Source organism: Cololabis saira, chromosome 15, assembly GCF_033807715.1.
Source record: "Cololabis saira isolate AMF1-May2022 chromosome 15, fColSai1.1, whole genome shotgun sequence".
NCBI lineage: Eukaryota > Metazoa > Chordata > Actinopteri > Beloniformes > Belonidae > Cololabis > Cololabis saira.
The window spans coordinates 12,238,544-12,259,535 of record NC_084601.1 but is presented as its reverse complement, the minus strand read 5'-3'; the positions used below and the strand labels follow the sequence as shown (position 1 = coordinate 12,259,535).

The 20,992-nt window shown below is 43.2% G+C and overlaps 1 protein-coding gene across 1 annotated transcript in view; it reads left to right on the top strand.

The window, feature by feature from the left end:
• Window positions 1–20,992, top strand: part of LOC133461539 (uncharacterized) — a 36,742-nt gene that overhangs the window by 2,569 nt on the left and 13,181 nt on the right. The window contains exons 2-29 of the mRNA XM_061742535.1: window positions 8,375–8,443; window positions 10,183–10,207; window positions 10,324–10,341; window positions 10,434–10,499; window positions 10,773–10,909; window positions 10,993–11,109; window positions 11,294–11,351; window positions 11,430–11,477; window positions 11,973–12,041; window positions 12,332–12,468; window positions 12,759–12,881; window positions 12,966–13,017; window positions 13,117–13,185; window positions 13,415–13,479; window positions 13,585–13,653; window positions 13,748–13,772; window positions 13,859–13,882; window positions 13,978–14,040; window positions 14,133–14,272; window positions 14,820–14,939; window positions 15,023–15,080; window positions 15,242–15,286; window positions 15,381–15,422; window positions 17,356–17,501; window positions 18,298–18,402; window positions 18,491–18,539; window positions 18,623–18,703; window positions 20,420–20,953. Coding sequence (XP_061598519.1) covers window positions 8,375–8,443; window positions 10,183–10,207; window positions 10,324–10,341; window positions 10,434–10,499; window positions 10,773–10,909; window positions 10,993–11,109; window positions 11,294–11,351; window positions 11,430–11,477; window positions 11,973–12,041; window positions 12,332–12,468; window positions 12,759–12,881; window positions 12,966–13,017; window positions 13,117–13,185; window positions 13,415–13,479; window positions 13,585–13,653; window positions 13,748–13,772; window positions 13,859–13,882; window positions 13,978–14,040; window positions 14,133–14,272; window positions 14,820–14,939; window positions 15,023–15,080; window positions 15,242–15,286; window positions 15,381–15,422; window positions 17,356–17,501; window positions 18,298–18,402; window positions 18,491–18,539; window positions 18,623–18,703; window positions 20,420–20,953 — 2,554 coding nt within the window. The remainder of the gene's footprint in view (window positions 1–8,374; window positions 8,444–10,182; window positions 10,208–10,323; window positions 10,342–10,433; window positions 10,500–10,772; window positions 10,910–10,992; window positions 11,110–11,293; window positions 11,352–11,429; window positions 11,478–11,972; window positions 12,042–12,331; window positions 12,469–12,758; window positions 12,882–12,965; window positions 13,018–13,116; window positions 13,186–13,414; window positions 13,480–13,584; window positions 13,654–13,747; window positions 13,773–13,858; window positions 13,883–13,977; window positions 14,041–14,132; window positions 14,273–14,819; window positions 14,940–15,022; window positions 15,081–15,241; window positions 15,287–15,380; window positions 15,423–17,355; window positions 17,502–18,297; window positions 18,403–18,490; window positions 18,540–18,622; window positions 18,704–20,419; window positions 20,954–20,992) is intronic.

Below are 20,992 nucleotides of genomic sequence, written 5' to 3'. Positions count from 1 at the left end.
ACCTGGGACTTTTTCCCAGTTGTGAATTCTGCCGAAATGACCACAGCAAAATCAAGCAATAGGGTTTTGGTCGTCTTGACGTCATCACCTGGCGGAGCCGCCATGTTGGAAGCTAACTTGGCAGCTAAGGCTAGCTCTTCGGACCACTGCACACTGTGTACAGATGTGCTCCCCTTTGGTATTATTTTCTCCATATACCGGTCCCTGGCTTCCTTGTTTAAGGTATCCCGGTAAATTCCAGTTCCTTTCCGGCATTTTAACATCTTTTTTTTTGCGTTCCGTCTGTTCACTTGGTGCTACTACACTGCTGTTTGTTTACACTCACAACGCTGCCAAAATGGCCTCTGCGTCCCAGAATGCACCTTGGCTACCAAGCCCTATTACTCCCATGCATTGTTCTGAGCCTAAAATGATCCTTCATTCATCAGAAACGCAAACGAAAAAAGGCCAGTTATTGTTTAGAAAATCTCTAAGGCCTGTATTTTTTCTTGACCACTATTTCAAGGACAATTAGGAATTACCCTGCATTCACACTGAATGCGTCAAAAATCTGCTGACGTCAGCATCTCGCTGTTTGGAGCGTTCACACTGAAAGCTTCCTGTACTGTCGACGCCTGCAGTGGGCGGGACTAAAGCTGCGCTGCAGAACTAGAGGGAACAGCCTACTCATATAGCGTGCACATCTTCAGTTTCCTATTTCACCATAGATCACACTTTGGGACGACTTCTTTATATTTTAGCGTTATTTCCGCATAGATAAGAGTGAGTTTGATACTCCTTAACAAGTTGGGTCCACGGATCAACATCAACCGCCAGAGCCCACTCCCGGTGAACCATAAATCCGCCTAGGCTGATTTATGGTTCTGCGTCACACCAACGCAGAACCGACGGCGTAGGGTACGCGGCGACGCACACCGTACTGCGACCCTACGCCGTCGATTTAACGCGGAACCATAATTCAGGCGAAGCTGCAGTCTGTCTGCGCTGATCACTGACACACCGGGTCGGAGCTGATTTGGTCATGATGTTTAACCTGTGTTTTGTAATTAATAAGCACGGTTTTTAATTATTTTTCATTGGATCAATGTAGCAAATAAAATAGTTCAGACCATCCAGCTCCTCACCCATCACATACGTGTTTCACGTGATCAGTTTAGGTAAAAACGGCAGTCAAATCAGCAAAAATGGCAGTTTGCTAGATGAAATATATTAATTCCTGATAGAATAAGTTTGTTAGTGCTCAGCTATGCTCCTGTACGCATGTGAATGAGTGTACATTTGTGTGTACATGAAAGTACAATCTGCATTGAGGCTTCTCGCTTAGGGAATCCCGGTCTGTGATTGGATGCTGCCTCGGTGTCGCCGCTGCTCATTTGCATAAAGTTCAGATTTTTCAACTTCAAATTGATGCGCTGCTCCGGCCGCCCACGCCGGTCCCGCCGCTTCTCGACGCGCGTTTTCATAGACATAGACGTGACACTTTCAGTGTGAACGCAGGGTAAGGTGACTAAAGCCCATTATATTTTACACCAACATCCTGAACTCCGCCACGGCCGCACATCCAATCCTGTTTTTCCTGTTGGATGACTTTATTAATCCCTTCGGGAGGTTCCCTTAGGGAGATTAAAATCTCCACCTCACTCAGGCTCAACACTGTTATATACAGAAATGTACAGAAATTGAAGGAGAAACAGATATGGAAAAACACCCAACACCAGCACCCGTATAAAGAAAAATAATCGTTTATAATAAGAATTATGATACATAATTAATAATTTCTCCCCCACACCATAGGTTATTGCCACCCATCCTGCAGTCCTTCTGTCCTTCAAAGATATTTATAGGTTTTCACAACCTCCACCTCCTCCGTTCCTAACAGAACTGGTCTAGGACTGGGTCTGTCCCTCCTGAAGTCAATGACCAGTTCCTTATGACCTTATCCACTAGTACCGACTCGGGACGCTTCGTACCGCCTCCACCCGCCTCCACCCGCCTCTTCCCCGTTTGTTTTCAACACCCAGATGAGAAGTGGGCGGATTGGAGCGAAGCTGCTGTGACGTATTTGATCGTGTGATCTAAACGGAGAAGACAACACTAAAGATGGAGAACATGGAGGAGATGATAGATGTGCTGCTGGGTCTGTGGCTTGTGTTCAACATCAAGTTAAAAAATGAGAGTGAAATAAGCTTCAAGTGGCAACGCTTTTTTTTATTTTGTTCGTGTCGCGCTGATGAGAAATCAGCTGGGAGCCGCGAGCGGGTATGAAGTGACAGAGTGCCTGGTAGATCTGGTCGTTCCTTATAGCCCATCTAGATCCCTTTTTAATTCTCTCCTCAGCTACAAGGTTTATGAACATCTGCACCTCAGAGTTGGATCACCAAACAGACGTTTGCATTGCCATTGCCTGTCAGATAAAATGAAGAGCCGCGAGTCGCTCTCGCGCTGATATCCCGCTTCCTGATTCAAACGTCTGACGGCCCCCCGACCAATCGGTGGCGTGGAGGGTGATGATGTCAGATACAGGGCCAAGTCAGCATGCTTAGAACCTCGGCAGAATAGGTACAGAAAAAGTATCTACTCGGCACGCCTCGACCCGTCTCGGCCTGTAGTGGAGAAGTGCAAGACGGGGCGTGGTGAGTAGAAGCGTGCAGAGTAGGTACTAGTGGAAAAGTGCCATAAGTGAGCGGAGATAGGGGAGTGGGGGAGGTGGAGCGGCTCAACCTATTGCAGAAGGTGTTCAGGTCGTTGGCTCAATCTACACCTCCCCCTCTGGGCTGGTCTGGGGTTCGTGTCCAGTGATGGTTTTAACACCTTCCCAGACGTTCCGCATATTGTTTTCCTCCAGCTTCTGCTCCACTTTCTTGCCTCCTTAAGGCAGAAGCCCCTTTTACATTGGCAGATCCCCCCACATTTAACGTGCGGAGCTAGCGTGTCTCGTGTCCCTTTTACATTTAAAGGTTAAAGCTTCTTTGTGCCACATATTTTTCAATTCACTCTCTGCTGTTGGGAGAGTAAAGAAAATGTAAACACATGACTAAAAACATGCTTGTTGTTTTATTTTACTGAGACTAAAGGCTGAATTATGCTTCTGCGTCACACCAACGCAGAGCACACGCCGCAGCCGTGACGCCGTGCTGAACCCTTCAGACTTCTCCGTCACTCCATTTGGTCGCGGTGCAGTACCCCCCGCGACCGCTAGTTACCAATCTTTTTCTGAATGGTTTATCCGACTTTTTCCGGTCACAGTAAATCAAAGAAATAAGGACAACTATTGTGCATAAAACCAAAACAAAAAAAATCACATATAAACGAAGAAAAGAGCCCTGGAAGTTCACTACTGATTCAAACCGGAAACCGGAAATGCTTCGCTTTCAAACGAACCAATCACAGCCCTCTCTGTCTGCGTGTGGTCTGCGTCTCCTCGACGCGTAGTTACAATTTTCGGGAGGTGCACGTCAGAGACGGCGCAGGTGACGGCGTGTCCTCTGCGTCAATCCAAACCACACGCCGTAGGCACGGCGCCATTTTGACGCAGAAGCATAATTCCGCCTTAAGGCCTAAATATCTCAGAAATTGCTCTCCAAAACTATAAAACCTTTTGTAACCCTCACAATTGTCCTGAGTCAGGAGGAAGGCCGCAAAGTGAAGGTTCAAGAGCTTGAAATAAGCACTCAGCACACGCTTTCTTTCGTTCGCCTTTGCAAAGGGACAGTTTCAGCTTATAGACCCCGCGATCTGTCTCCGATCTGCTGAAACTCTGCCGCTTTGTTATAAGCAGGCTGTATTTATTGGATAGATAGGTAGGTGGGTAGGTTGATAGGTAGGTAGATAGATAGATAGATAGATAGATAGATTTATTGCACCCTTGGGTAAATTTGGTTTACAGTGAGTGCTTCCTCATACAATGCAAAACCATACACTCAACAACACAGGATAAGATAAAGTGACGACAGAAAAGAACAAAGAACAAGAACAAGAAGGACGGATAAGAAGATAAGTTAAAGACATCAGTAGATAAAAACACTAAAATATTCAAACCAAGCCAAAGGATAAAAAATGTGCCTTTTCATAAAAACAAGATAAAGGAAACAATACAAAACATAAATACAAGATTATGTTGCAGTTTCATTCACTTATTAATGGCACTGATGGCTGCTGGTACAAAGCTGTTTTTGTAACGTTTGGTTTTACAAGCAGGTACCATGAACCTCCGACCTGATGGAGCAGCTGAAACTCACCTTTAAGAGGGTGGGAGTTGTCTTTTAAAATAGAGCCAGCTCTCCTCTGTAACTGATTAGTATACAGGGATTCTGGCTGAAGCTGAGACTCACCAATCAGCTTGCTCGACTATTTCACGATTTGGTTTAAACAATTTTTGTTTTTAAGGGACACATTTCCAAACCATGAAGCAAGACAGAAAGATAAAACTGATTCTATAAAAGCACGATAAAACAAGATCAGCATGGTCCTGGCCATGTTAAAAGTAGACAGTTTTCTCAGACAAAACAGGCGCTTGCGTCCCTTTTTGTACACAGCTTGACCGTTTGCCTCAAAGTTCAGTTTGTTGTCGATGACAGTTCCCACACACTCCACTCCACCTCTTGGTTGGGGGCACTGTTTTTGCAAAAGTCAATGATCATCATGTCTTTTGTTTTAGAAATATTCATTTTAAGAAAAGACTTACTGCACCAGTCAAGGAAATCACAAAGGAAGTGCACAAACATGACATTACATTGGTCATTTGACCTGCATAAACGCAGACGTGATTTCATTAGTTACTAGCTACTGTCTTGTCCGACCTCACTTCTGCTTTTCCTGTTCGGATGGGTCTTCACTCCAAGGGGCTTTTTGCGTGTGCTGCACTTTTCACCAACTGAACTTCCTAGCACCCCGATACTTGAACTTTGCACACACCTATTCATGCCGCGCATACATATTTGCGCCCTCGCTTTAGATTGCAGAAGTCTGCACTCTGCTCTCACAATAATTATTAAGCTTTGCAATAATTGTTTCTAATTATAGTCCCATTATATTCCCACATCAACCAGAGGTCAAACATGGTTTCTTAATATGTCTCTGTAATTGTCATAGCATTAATAATGTATGCAAGTTATTATGGCCTAATAGCAGGTTATATGTTCCACAATACTCAAAGCTGCTGCATATTCACCACTAACCTCAATATAAAGCGCATTACAGTAATCCTGCCAAGTTGTGATGAAGGTGTGGGTTTAATGTCCAGCATGATCCACACTCATCAGATTTTCTGGAGCAGATTGAAGACAGAGCAATGTTTGGCTATTATACACCAATAGAGTTGACATTTAAAGGGGACCTATTATGAAAAACGTGTTTTCTCTTGCTTTAACATATATAAAGTCAGCCTGCCAACTCAGAGAAGGAGGAAAGCAACCAAATTCTGCAGTGTCTGTACAGCCGCCCGGATGAGCCATCCAGTGTGATGTGGATCTACGAGCCGTTCAGATTCTGCTCCCTTTCGTTACGTAATGAAAATGCGATTTACATAGGTTGGCCTCCGATGCGTGAAACCACGCCCACAACTAACTCCGCCAGCCGGAGCTTCCGCCATTTTTCCGTAGCGGTGTGGAAGCAGCAACGGGATGGCTGGGGGTGGGGGGTGGGGGGGGGGGGGGGGGGCGCAGGCCAGCACGCAGCTCCCGAAGCTCCGGCCTGCAAACATGCACAAAAGAGAAAAAAAGGGGGGCCAGCACAAGAAACTACAGGAGCGATGGACGAAAATGATAGCTATGAGATACTTATAATAAATAAAAATGGAAATGGAGAAGAGAGGAAGGGAAGAGGAGAATAGGAGAGGAGAAAAGAGACAGTTAAAGACAGTGGATAGATGGGAGGACTGATGGGATTTTTCATTTTTTCATTTAGCCCAGTGCCCACAACTGGTTGGACGTCAAGTCTTGTTCAATGCGAAGGGAGTGATCATCCCACCCACTTTCCAGAAACTTTCAGGGGCAGCTTAGAGCTTGTGGAGAAGTGATGTGTAGCAAAGGGATGACTGCTGTCCAAAAAAAGTTTTAAAAAAAGTCAACCTCCACAGGGGGCTACTCCGTTGCTGGGGCTCTGCTGCCGCTCCATGTAGATTTTTCATAGCATCAAGAACATCTTCGGGTATGTTGTCTTATGGCGCTTTTCCACTAGTACCTACTCAGCGCGCCTCTACTCGTCACGCTCCCGTTTTGCGCTTTTACACTACCGGTGGAGGCGGGTCGAGGCTGGCCGAGTAGATACTTTGGAATACCAACTTTGGATACTGAGGAAGTCGCGAGCCGCTCTTGCGCTGATTCCCGCTTCCTGATTCAAACGTCTGACGGCACCGCCCTCCGACCAATCGGTGGCGTGTAGTGTGATGACGTCAGATGCAGGCAGACTCAGCCGCTTAAGGCTGAATTAAGGTTCTGCGTTAAACCAACGCAGAGCCTACGCCGTTGCCGTGACACCGTCGTGAACCCTTCAGACTTCTCCATCACTCCATTTCGCCGCGGTGCCGTACCCCCCGAGAGCGCTAGTTGATACTTTATTTAGCTTCCGTTTTTTTCCGGTCAGAGTGGATCAAAGAGATAAGGACAACTATAGTGCAAAAAACCAAAACAACCCCCCAAAAAGAATCACACACACACGAAGAAAAGAGCGCTGAAAGTTCACTACTTCTTCAGGAACCGGAACCAGAAATGCGTTGCTACCAAGCGAACCAATCACAACCCACGTCAGGCTACGGCGTAGCCCTCGCCGTAGGGTGCGCGTCACCGCGTACCCTACGGCATAGGCTCTGCGTTGATTTAACGCGGAACCATAATTCAGGCTTTAGAACCTCGGCAGAATAGATACAGTAGATATAATCTACTCGGCACGTCTCCAACCGACTCAACCCGTAGTGTAAAAGCGCAAAACGGGGGCGTGTCGAGTCGTGCTGAGTAGATACTAGTGTAAAAACGCCATAAGTTACCAAGAATAAGACTTGAGAGATGATCCAGATTTCAGTAGATTTAATTAAGCAATTGCATGCAAAAGGGTCAGAACACAGGCACACACACACACACACACACACACACACACACACACACACACACACACACACACACACACACACACACACACACACACACACACACACACACACACACACACACACACACACACACACACACACACACACACACACACACACACACACACACAGGTGTCTCGATGCAGAATAACAAGGAGTGAATGAAGCATACTGATTGTAAAGACTAGAGCATGATACATTGTAGGAGACAAAACTTTGGTACGGTGTTCTCACTGCTCCTAATCTTTGTTTGGGTAGAGTACTAGTCTGCACCTGTGGTCGGCCAAGGCTACATCCTGCTGTTCCCAGCAGTTTGGGTTTCATCAAGTATGGGAAATACTTTTTTCCCATCACACTAAGTACAGATATTTACAGGTCATCGACAGAAATGACCTTGGTTTAACAGCCCTCAGCAGCTCCTTCAGCCAAAGACTGCTCCACCCGCGCTGCAAGAACGAAACGCTACCGCAGGTCCTTCATCCCCACAGCCATCAGACTCTATAATAAGCAACTGTAGCCACCCGTGTGCAATAACCTGTCTCTTTGTAAGTGCAATAACCGCTAAATACCTCACGTACTTTTGCACATGTGAATATTATCCGTTTTTTTTGGTGTTTACTATTTTTTTTCTCTTGTACATACTCTTTTTCTACTTTTTTATATTGCTCTTTTTTATTATTTAGCTATTTATTGGTTATTCTACTTTACATTTTTTGTATAAACCGTTGAGCGTGTGTGTGTTTGGCTGCTGCATGACTGAATTTCTCCTCTGGGAGATCAATAAAGTCTTCTATTCTATTCTATAAAGTGAGATAATTTCCCGGTCAGACAGCCATGAAATGAGGCAGTAAAATGTTTAATTAAGGTTGCAAAAACAAGCGCTGACCATCATATTTACTGTCAATGTCGGCAACCCTGTGAGATATAATTGAAATGTTAGATACTGTATGTGGTAAATACTTGTGGACCTTTGTGACCCGACAGAGAATTAGGTATAGTCAGTTTCAGGCTCCAGCCTGAGAGGAGATGAGATGTTTTCACATCTACAAAGTCGTGTTTGGTGTCACGTTTGTGACGTAAGAAAGGTGGACTCATGAGTAGCAACTTTAAGGGTGCATCAATCACTCTATGTCATTAACAGAAAGCAATGCATGTCTGAAGTGGTTTAGGACTCTGAAGGAGGAGGTGGGCAGACATCAGGACTGCTCTCCAAAATGTAAATTCAGATGTCCTATATATGCTACACTGGCTGTATCTAATGAGAGTTTATTTTCTTTTTCCATCTTTCAGATTTGCTCCATCCACTTGGGGAACGTGTTTCACCTCAAGAAACATTTGAATTCAGTGGAACATCGACAGGTGGGGTGAATTCATGTTGTCCTCATATGTATTTTCTTTCTGTAATATTAAATACAATTACCAGCTCATTCCACTGAGGTTTCCATCTTAATTCCGACACTGCCTCTACTCTAACCAGCATGTTTCAGCATGTTATGTGTTTCTACTCCTTAATCCCAAGATAAATGAAAGAAGTAAAAACAGATGCAAGAAGACATTCTCTCAAAGACATTTTTTGAGAAGTGATTATGAGGCGGGGCAGCACGGTGGCTTAGTAGTTAGCACTGTTGCCTCACAGCAAGAAGGTCCCCGGTTCAACTCCCAGGCCCGGCAGGGTTATTTCTGTGTAGAGTTTGCATGTTCTCCCCGTGCTTGCATGGGTTCCCTCCGGGTACTCCAGCTTCCTCCCACAGTCCAAAAACATGCATATTAGGTTAATTGATGATTCTTAATTGCCCGTAAGTGTGAGTGTGCATGGTTGTTTGTATATATTGGCACTTTTGCACTAGGACTTACTCGGCCCGACTCGACTCGTCACGCCTCTACCCGTGTGTTTTTCCACAGCCAGGGGAGAAGTGGGCATGTTGGGGTGAAGCTGCTGTGACGTACTCGATTGCGCAACCGCTTTGTTCATGTCGGCGCTGATCAGAAATCAGCTGTAGCCGCGAGCGGCTGAGAAAAAAACAGCCCGTCTACATCCCTTTTTTAATTCTCTCGTCAGCCCCCAGGTTTATGAACATCTGCACCTCAGAGTTGGATCACCAAACAGACTTTTGCGCTTTATAATTAAATTTGCCGCGAGTCGCTCTCGCGCTGACTCCCGCTTCCTGATTCAAACGTCTGACGGCCCCGCCCCCCGACCAATCAGTGGCGCGGAGGGTGGTGACCTCAGAAATAGTCCCGGCTCAGCCCGCAATAGAACCTCGCCAGAATGGTTACAGAAATAGTATCGGCTTGGAGCGGCTCTGCCCGCCTCAGCCCTAGTGCGAAAGTGCAAAATGGGGCCGTGGCGGGTAGAACCGAGGAGAAGTGAGACTAGTGCAAAAGCGCCATATGTGGCCCTGTGATGGACTGGTGACCGGTCCAGGGAGTAACCCCTGCCTCTCACCTGAAATTAGCTGGGATAGGCTCCAGCAGACCCCCGTGACCTGCAAAGAATAAAGTGGGTATAGATAATGGATGGATGGATGGATGATTATGAGGCAGCTTTGGTGTCTTCATAGAAAAGCGGGGACAGGACGATAGATGGTTTTAGTACCTCAGACATTATCATGTGTTTAAAACATTCTTATCCCATGTTGAAGTCATGTGGACACAAGGACAGTGTGGCGTGGCTGCTCTGCAGCACAGGCCGCTGCAGGAGATCCTGCCCAGAACTTGATATCCAGCATGCAGGTGATGTGGATTTGCAGGCTGTTTGGCAGACTTGGTTCTAGGCCAGTGGATGATTGGGGAAAGTCTTTGACCGAAGCTCTTTCTCTTCACAAATTTTGCTAAAGGTGTCAAAGTTTCATCAAGAAAAACACAAAGTACACACAGTAGTCCTCAGAAGTTGAGTCCAGAGAGCTTTATCCCTTCAGCACAAGGTCCAAAGCCCAAGTATTTCTGCAGAAAATATTGAATTTACTTACTCACTTCCCCGTACATCACCATTAATGTGCAGCTCTGAGGGAACGTTTTTTACCTCGGCGTCATGTCCTGCTTATTAATCCCTTCCCATGAAAAACGTGATCTAAGAATCCTTTTCTTTTTCTTTTTAGAAAATGGATTACATGTTTCCACAAGGTAATGAGCATTTTCTTTACCTGCATCTATGTTTCAGCACAAAGATAACTTACTCAGACTTTATGTACAGCATGCTAACTCTTGTTTTCCATATCAATGTTCCCTTTTTTTTGTAGATACATCGGTGAACTGTGGTAAGATCATTTTGTCTCCTCTGTATCTTCAAAGATTAACTGTTTTCTTGGCACGTGTTGATGTTGTTTTTCAATGTTTTTCATCTCTCAAGGATGGGTACCCTACATTATTTTTATGGATAAGAAAGGCACAAATAGTTACAACAAAACTGTTGTGGGTGAGTATTCCTCACCGTGCATGTGTTGAGTCAAATTTAAAAAAAAAAAAAAAAAAAAAAATCAACTTTGTTCCCCCTGGCAGTGATATTTTATCTGAGAGGTCCCAACTGCAGGTCCACTCACTTCCTTTTACTGGCTCTTGGTAATATGGTTATAAGCTGTAGATGGTTATCAGATGATGACGGACGTCAGCTGGATCATTTCACCAGAGCACACGAAAAGTCCATGTGAGGGATGTTGATAGTAATTGTTTTAAACGCTCTTTCTTCCAGGTTTGTCCTTGATGACTCTGTGTTTCAATCAGATGGGGTCGCCGTGTTTTTATCTTTGTCACGTCTGCGAAGAAAGCTGTCCGCCTGAAAGAATTTTATCACACATCTTTTCCTGTGACCATTATCTGAACTACCTTGTAAGTTGTGAACGTCACCGAAAAGAAGGATTATCAACGCTTGACATCTGGAAACATAATGTCGTTTCTCTTCGTTTTTACAGAACTACACAAACCCGGATGAGCTGTGTTTCTCCTGGGTCGCCGATATGGACATGTACGGGACTCTGATGTCAAAGATCAAGCAAGGAAGTGAAAAAAGTGGTGGTTCAAAGCTGCAGGTTGGCACATGGAAATCCATACGTCTACTGTATATAACAATAGGTCTCACTGCCACATAACATTTACTAGTTAGTTTTGATGTGGTTCAAGTTCATTTCTGGGTTCTGCAAGGATTTTTTAAAAAATGTTTACATTTTTTTCAAATATAAAGGGAAATCACATTTTCACCTTTTCCCTTTGCAGATGTTGCATTTACCCAAACAGCTGCTGACAATGCTTAAGTCAGGAACCTATTCTGAAGGTACAACTGATTTGTTTGTGTAAAACTTGAGGATTTTATGTGATTGTATACCCATGATAATGTTCTGATCCTTCCCAGTGATGGATACGCTCAACGAAAACTACAAGCTTTTCAACCTCTTTAAAGGTGAGACAACCTTTTTCTCAGTGATTATTGAGGATTCAGGGAGTTACTAAGTTCAGTGCAGCATCTGACCCCTTTATGGAAATGTCCTTTGGTGCATGAGATTCAGTCAGCTCCCTCTCCTTCTGAAAGGACCCCTGGTTTGCATAAACCTTTGCACCTTTCTTTAAACCTTAGCTTCGGTAAACCGGCTTGAATGAAAAGTCTCACCGTGTCCAGAATTACAACTTAAAGAAGGCTCAGAGGCTTTTTTAGGACTTAAAAAAAACATTGGGGGCTTAAAAAATGTTTGAATTTTCACTTAAAAGTTTTCAAGTCAAATTAATATAATATTAGATGCGAGACCCTGTCCATGACAAGAGCTGCATATGAAGTCAATTTGTATGTGTTTGATCAGATGCTTCAAATTTAACATGCAAAGTTTAGTTTAATGAAATGGTTATTGTTTAACATTATTTAGCATTGTTGTCTCATCACATTGATTTGTTTTTCTTGCAGATATCCAGACAAAGATGAAAACAATTCAAGCCTACCAAAATGACAGCAAGAGGAAGCACCCACTTCTGGGTATGTGAATACGCAGAAGTTATGAAAAGACCAAACCATTAATTTGATTAAGTTCCTTTTTCCTAACTTTTTCCTGCAGATCATGGAACACTTGATGATATAAAAATTAAAAAAAAAACATTCATAATTCTGCAAATATGTTTCATAATAAATCATTTGTTGCTTTAAAACATTAAAAACCAAATAACAAGCCCTCAACTTGGACTGGCTCAGTAAAGCGTCGTATCAGTGGCCTCTTTCAGCGTACTTTTCAGCTATTTGTTCAATTTCCTGTTTTTACTGTCTTGCAGGCTTGCAGCACCTTGTTGAATGCATTTGTGTGGGGCCGGGTGAGAGGAGACGCTACCTCTGCACGCTGTGCAGCCTGTCACTGGGGGGGCACGCCGTCAAGCACATCCTGAGCTTTGACCACATCTACTGCTACCTTGTGAGTGGGGCTGGCATCAAAGGGGCTGTGGCTTGTAAATGTGACGTAATCCCAGTTAAGTGTGCCAGATTGAAAGAAAACCACAAGATAGAAGGAGGGATCACCGAGATCAAAGATAACTGATAGAAGGATAGAAGTGTACATTCATGGTTGACATTATCTAAATCTAAAGTCAAATATTTTAATATCATATCTGCTTCTGGTAATGGAGCGATAAATCAGCACCCAGCACATCTTATCTTTTCAGTGGTGGTATGAAAACATTTACACTTTTTCTTTTCCGGTCACAGAACAAACAACATCCGTCTGCTTTGCCGTCCAAGGACTCCTTCAGCAATTATGACTCCTTTGCCCCCAAGATGATTGATTTTGCCAGAGAATCTGAGAAGATTCATGGGAATGGGTCTGTAAAGGTAGGCGCAATTTACTCCAAATGTCCTCCAATCATAAATGAAAAAGGCTTTAATGTATAAAATACATGATTATTTTCCATCCAGAGACTGGAGCCCGAACAATTCAGATCGGTGAATTTCACATGTTATGCCCAAGGTAGGCTTTTGTCCCGAGGTCTTTTCACTATTTAGTTTGTCTGTATGGATTTTGATCAGTGAATGGTACTTGTCTCATTGATCGCGTGATGACTTCTAGCGTTAGAGAACCTGCAATCCACCACAAAGAGCGGCTTGACAACGAGCATTACACCAGGAGACAAACTAGGTATGTATGACACCAGTCGACAGTAAAGTGTCATCCGCTGTACAACAGAAACCGCTTTTAATCATCATCATTAGGCTTTATTTGTTTTCTTTTGCTCTGTGTCAAATTAGTGATAAAGCAAATGTATGAGTCCCGAAGAATTGTTTATTAAAAGTAATTTCTGCAAGTTTATGTCCTAATGTTAACCTGCCTCCAGGAACAAATAATGACTACTTTTGATCTCATGTAGAGGGATGTGTGTCCGCGGCACAGCCGTCATCATCGAAAAGACTCACATGCAAACTACGCTGCCAGGTGATTAATGAGTCATAGTCAAACTCTGGTAGGAGTGCAAGCATGATCAATAACGTCTCTTTGTTGTGGAATCTCGTAACGCTCCTCTCCCTCTGTGTCGACCAGGATTGCAACGAGATCTTCAACCATATTGGTCTGTATATTAGCCACCTGCGGAGACCCGAACACAAGCAGGTAAAAAGGCATTTTACATTTGGGGAGAATGTTTCAATAAAAGGATTTATCTGTAAAAAAAAAAAATTCAAAAATAATCCCATCTTCTCCTCAGATGCTGACGCATTTCTTTGGCGACGGTAAAGTTGATTTAAATCTTCTTTCATTATTTTTCTCCATCAATAAGCTTGTCTGAATAAGATTGTTTTTTTTTTTGGTTATACAGCAGGTGGTGTCAATTACCAAAAAGGTACTTTTTGTTTGTTTATTTATTATACATAATACATTTATTTTCTAATAAAGAAAGCAAACTGATTTATCCTTTAACATCCCCATTTCTGCCAGTGACCCGTCTGGGCCTGTACATGTTTGTGAAGGACAGCTTGGGAAGAAACAGACCGGCTGCCGGTGAGTTCTCCCGCTTCTGTTGAGAGTATTTTTGCATGATTTTTAAACTGAAAACTAAACCGTTTCACTTTCCTTTTTTTTTCCTGATCAAGGAACGTCTCTCGTCGTGACATGCGTCAGCACAGAGGTTGAGTCGACGGCGATCTATTTGTGCTTCGCTTGCCAGCAGTGTCTTTTTCATGACTCCTTTAAGCTCCACTTTGGGTCTCGAAAACATCTCATCAACACTCTGGTGAGCTTTTACAGTGTGCAACTTTTGTGTATTTTTGATTCAAACTGCTTCTGGGTCAGTTTTAAATATGGTGATATATTTAAAAAAACAAAACCCCTCCTTTTTCAGTATGAAGAGGACTGGAGGAAAAGTCCCGGTGTGCATTTTCTTTTACCGCTTTGGTGTTCGACAAATGTACCTTCGGCCGAAAAATATTGTGCACGATAAAGCTGGAATTGACGTTTGATTCTGTTCTCTGATTTTTTTCTTTTGGCACAGCAGATAAAAGGGTCTGTTGATTTAACGTTTTGAATATGTCACAAAAGTAGCAGCATCATTGATTATATTGCATTCGTTTTTTTTTATTCGGTGCCACTTTTAAAATTTAGCACCTTCTGTCGACCGGCGATGAAAACCTGTCCCAAAGCTAAAATGGCGAAATGGCAAAATGGCGTGTTGTTGTTGCTAATCTTTGATGTGTCCAAGACTGAATGAAAGAACAATGCCGCAGGTTGGAAAACACTGGTCTATCAAATGTGGTTTTGATGTTTTCCTCTCCGAACCGTAGATGTACCTGAATCCCTATTGGCTGCCGTTTGCTTGGGAAGAGGGCCTAAATGACGACATGCTGAGGTCTTTAGTTTTGGAGGAGGAGAAGAAACGGGGGTTCGATCCCATCACTCTGAAGGTAAACTGTTAGATTTCTGCAAGCGTTTCCTACAAACAGGAACAATTTGTTTAGAGTTAAACCTTTTTCTTCTTCTATTGCAGGTTCTTGATATTCCATATGCAATATTTAGGAATGTCCAACGTTTTAATTATGGAAAAGGTAGGGATGCTACAGACGTCAGAGGACGCTATCTTGTTACATCTTCACCTTTTAAAGTAGCAACACACAGTTTTATTCTTGTGCATTAATGTTTTATGTCCACTTGTATGAACTGAACTGATATTTAAGCATTTTCCATAATGACATTGCGTCATCTGCAGTGTTGGACAACCTTGAACCGTACCACAGTCTCTTGAAGCCTGAAGGTTAGCCATCTTATTTGTTAGCTTGAAATGTCATAATTTTGATATTTGGACGTGAAATCGATACTTGACTTGTTCACTTTGTCTTTTCTTTTAGTTCCACAAAACAAACTCCATGAAGAGACGTTTCCTATGCTCGGTTTGTACCATCCACCAGAGAAACAGATAATTTATGATCATTTAATGCATTTCAACTATTAATCAGTGTTTTAACCTGACTTCTAATGGCTGATATTCTGTTAGTCATTAATCTAACTTGCTTTAACTAAATATGGTAAATGGTAAATGGCTTACACTTATATAGCGCTTTCTACAGCCCCAAAGCGCTTTACACTGCAGACATTCACCCACACACGCACACATTCACACACCGGTTGTTGGGGGATTCAGTGTCTAGCCCAAGGACACTTTGGTGGACACAGGCGGAACTAGGGTTCGAACCACTGACCTTCCCGACTAAATAGAACTATTGTTCTGATCTGGTTGAGAAAAGGACAAAAATGTGTGTTTTTATCTTAAATTAAAGGTATTATATGCAACTTCTGAGAGCTAGGAAGATTTGAAAGTGGCGCCTCCTCTAAGCCCCGCCTCCTCCTCCCCCTCCCGTCAGCGCTCCGTCCAAAGCCACACCCCCACAAACTTTGGGGAACGTGCATTTGCAGGAGTCGAGGTTTCCAGGACATTTTGGACAGCACATTTTCAACAAAACTACCCCATGTCTCATTCACCTCTAAGGTGCCCACCCAAACGTGCCCACCCAAACGTGCGCCGTAGCCTACGCCTACGGCGCACCGCTCTCCGCTCTCCGCTCTTGCCGGGATGGAAACGTCTCCATCCCCACGGACCCCCATACAGCTTCCGAGCCGGAGCTGCTGCGGCGCTTCATTGCGGCTGCTCGTATCCCCGCTGCTGCTGCAGGACTCTCCGCCCAGCAGCAGCAGCCCGGACCGACGCTCTGCTTCCCGCCCTCACACACACAATGGAACCGAGCCGCTCTGGAAATAACTACATAATAACTACATACTGGGGGTCCGTGGCAGAGGGGAGGGAGGGGGGTTACACTGGGACACTGTGAGCCCAGGAGGACCCGTGGGAAGTGGACACGGGGGGCTGGAAGCGAGTGCGCGCCTCTGATTGGTTCTTTCCCTTCCTGCTAAGCCTTTGGTCTTCTGACCAATCCGAGCCATTCGGTGCAGATATAACCGATTGGTTAGAGTTTTTACAGGATTACAGCTTTCAGAGAGGATTGATTTTTTTCTTTCCTTTTTCTGAACACATTATTTACTGGCTACTCTCAGGATGGAAGGACCATTTCACCCAGTATAACGATAAATGTTTTTGAATACGATTGCAATTAATACCTTTAATCAAATATATCAGAATATCACCACTCAATGTAACTTTCCTTTCACAGTCATGGATTTAGGCCCAATAATATAATTGTAAATACAACATGATCAGATTATTTAAAGGGGACCTATTATGGCATCTAATACCTATTTTAAACAGGCCTTGAATGTCTTAAAAACAAGCTTTTGATTGTTTTTGCTAAATAAATTAGAAATTCAGCTTCTAAACCATGTCTTTATCTTCCCCGTTTCTAACCTCATTATCTATGCGGGATTCTGAGTGGGCGGGGCTATGATAATGAGGCTTTGTGCTGATTGGCTGCCTGAATGACGCGATACACCGCTATGAAAAAATGGCGGACGGTCCGGCTGGCGAAGTTAGTTGTGGGCGTGGTTTCACGCATCGGAGGCCAACCTATGTAAATCACTCCCGTCATTACGTAACGAAGGGAGCAGAATCTGAACGGCTCGTAGATCCACATCACACTAGACGGCTCATCCGGGCGGCTGTACAGACACTGAAGAATTTGGTTGCTTTCCTCCTTCTCTGAGTTGGCAGGCTGAGGGGAGACCACTTTATATATGTTAAAGCAAGAAAAAACATGTTTTTCATAATAGGTCCCCTTTAAGTTGTATAAAATTTTTAAAGAGCCATATCATACTGTAGTATGTAAGTACCAGAGCTGTTCAGTATGAGTGCATTTGACCATGTTTTCTTTTCAGGCGAGCAGTTTTTGGTGATGCATCATCTGCTTGATGAAGAAAATAGACGACAAGAGGGATCTCTGTGTTTGCTCTGTGAGAGGAGGCTGTCAGTCGGTGACACTCAAGTCCACGTGTTCAGTCGGGAGCATGTTGTCAGGTTTCTGGTCAGTAGTTTCAGTCCTCTCCGGGTCAGTTGGTTAAAAAATACATAATTAATGGCACCTGTTTCAACTTCACTGCCACTGTCTCCCAATATTTCTTGTTATCTTACAAAGTTTTGTGCAAAAGCAGGCAAACGGCTGCAGCAAAGATAACAAAAGCAATCAGAAACCCAACCTAGATTCACTTTTTGATAATCCAATTTCAATAAAAAACATACATCAACGTTATTGAAATACTTAATTTCCTGGAAGATAATAAGCAAAGCAAACCGGAGACAAGATATGCAGCAGACGATAAATAAAGCTGAATGAAGACGTTGTATTCTGACGTTAATCCTGTTTGTTGGAGTGAGAACTGACCACTTCTAGACAAAAGGAGGGAGCTACTGAAGCACTGAAGCTCAAGGAGATGAAAATATTTTAAAATCCCATAGTCTTTGCTGAATCCTGAGATAAATCAAGCTTGATTAAAACCGGTGCAGTAAAATATGTGAAATCCCAGTTTATTATTTTGCAAGTGTCTTTATTATAATTTTATTAAACTAGAGTGGCCGTGGGTCAGAAACAAGTGACTTATTTGCATCATCAAACAACCTGTCACAACAAATGCAAACATAAGTCATAGCTACTTTTTAGACATTTTAAACCGTTCATTTACAACAGCAACGCTTGAGTCTCAGGGGCTTTGAAGGTTAAGTTGAGCTTGTAAAATCCTCTCAACAGCGCCACAGCTGTCTCAGTATTACGGTACAGCTTTGGTACAGTCATTGTAATTTTAGTAATGTCTGTGTATGTGCAGGAAAGTTTCCACCCTGGATCCCTAGGCTCTGGCCCCGTCCATGCAGAAACCTTATTGGACTTGGCAAAACAGGCAAGAGATATCCACGCTGTATCGCAAGTGCAGGTAGTCTACATCAAATATTATACTTATGCAACATCTTCATCTAGTACCCCTACCAGCCATGAACTTTCAATATTTTCTATCTTTTAAGAAAATACAGAGGGGACGCCCCATCCAGGAACCTTGCACTTACAATACTGGTGAGTCTGGGACTTAAATAGTTTCTCTTCAGCATCTTCAGTTGACCTGTATTCATGATTATCTTTCAACTGCTCTTTCCCAGTGATAAGTATCTTAGCATCTAGAAAGAATAAACAAGGGAAGGGAACTCTGAAACCGCTGATAACACCTCTGAAGAAGCTTGGTAAGTAAAACCAAAGTAATAAACAAAACCATTAATGTAATCGTTTCTGCCATAAAAGCGATGTGGCAGATACATCATACAGCAATCCAAAGACGAAGCTCCAGCAATCTTTTATGACCTCCGCCGACCTCTAGGGTACGCTACAGTAAGACCATTTGCATTTTGGTTAATGGTCTGAGAACCATCTGGGCCAGAACCAAGAAGTACCGTGATTTCTGGGAAGATCCCGTGTCTACCGACGTGGCCTTATTCATTTCTGTCTGCCAAATTTAAGTTAATCAAACCTATTGAAACTTGGTATTTCCAAAAGGGACAAAATTCTTTGGAAGTGCAAATATTTTTGTGAATTTTAGTTTATGAGAAGCGCTACAATTCACACGTGACAATATCTCATGAACGAATGGGTACAAATTGGATGATACAAATCTGAAATTTTGTTCAAATTTTATTAGCAAATACACACAAAAGTAAATGATCGGGAATCTTTATAAATTCATTCATATTGTCATCATAAAAGAACGTAGCAAAGTTGAAGTGAGTTTGCCAGTGGGGGCGCTATAGCTGGACATTTTCAATGTTGCCTCATAGGCCCAGAACCATTTAAGCCACGACCAAAACTCCTGTCTGATCCCATTGCTAGGAAGGTCTCTGATCAAAACGGTTGCTGCTTTAAAATATTTCAAGTCATTTAAAAAAAAAAAGAGAGAGTAAGAAACTGAAAGTACAACAAAGCTGTTAGGAGAATTTTGAATGGGCAATCAAGGGGCGATTCCTGAAAAGCAGACATTCCTCTCCCAGAAGGAGAGAGCTGGAACAATAACTGCTCTGTTGTGAAGACGTCAGAAGATACCGATCAGATCTGAGTGGTTCTGTAGAGAAAATCCTTTTCGGGACCTCCTACAATATTTTTAAGTATAAACCTTTCGTCCACCAATTAAAAAAATCACAAGAGTCGGTTTGTTCGGTTGGTCTTCGTCCAAAACTACTGTGAAGGTCTTTATTGCAAAAATACAGGTAAAGTTGGTTCACAGGAGAGCAAAAGTTGATCCGGATCAAAAAAGAGCTCTGAGACTGTGTGTCTCGCACCCTGTTTTTATATCATACAAAAGCTCAAAACAATCCCAACAGCATCATATGTTTTTCCCCCTATCTGTGCTTTTCCCACTTGATTTACGCTGTTGGACAGCCCTCGTCCTTAACTTCAAAGCCTCCATGTCTTACTTCAACGTATCTATCCATCACTTCCCACCCTTATCTGTGTGGCACACAGCTTCGCTGGTCCTAATTGCTTCTACTGTACTTTTCCCCTTCAACTCACCCCAGCTGTCATTATAATTATCTAATTCTTTTAGTACATGAATGACTTCATTGATATAATACACTTTCACTGTGCTCATATGCTTTATCAGGCCTCTTACAAGGCCTCCCGGCTCCCACCTGCACCTGTTGTATCTTCCACAGCTCCATGCAGAATTACCAACCGTACATCTTATGTTTACTAATTCAAATGATTACATAAAGACATCAAATCTGCTACAGTTCCTAGGCTCCGTATAGGTCCAGGCCTCCATATGGGTTCCTGAGTTGAACCTGCCGTGTGTCCTTGGTCATTTATTTCTATCATGTTGAGAAATAATTAATTGCTTTTTGGTTTAACTTCCAAAAAGGAAATGTGTTGTATTTCACTGACATTTATTTTTCCTCATGTTCATTCAGTTGCCAGATGTACTTCCAAAGAAGTGGACCAGAATCCTGCTGAAGATGGTCCGAAGACCAGCACTGACACGGGCCAACAAATTAAAGACGGAGAAGCTGATGTCGAGGAGGTACAGACCTCGAGAGAAAAAAAGACAGAAGGGGAGATGTCCCCAAAAATCTGTCCCGAGGAGATCAAGAGCAAAAGTGAGAGGGTCCAGGCGGGGAAGGTGAACACAGAAAAATCTGGGACTGAAAAAGTAAATGGGGACAGCAGAGAAAGATACAAGAGCGGAGACAAAAGCCCAAGTATCAAACATGTCCCAACCCAGTTAAGAGACTTGCAGAAAGAAAAAAGAGGAAAGAGACGAAGCAGCACATCTGAAACAACGCAAGGCGACAAATCCCTGAATGAGGATGTTGGCAGAGAAAACATCTCGAAAAGGCGGCGACTCTCCTCCAAACAGGACTTGTGTCCTGAGGAATCAACAAAAATACCAAACAGTGGAATAAAGACAGCGACTGGGAAGAGACACAACGAAGCTGTGGACAAGGGTTCGTGAATGTCTTTTCTTTTTGCAGAGCTCAGAGTTT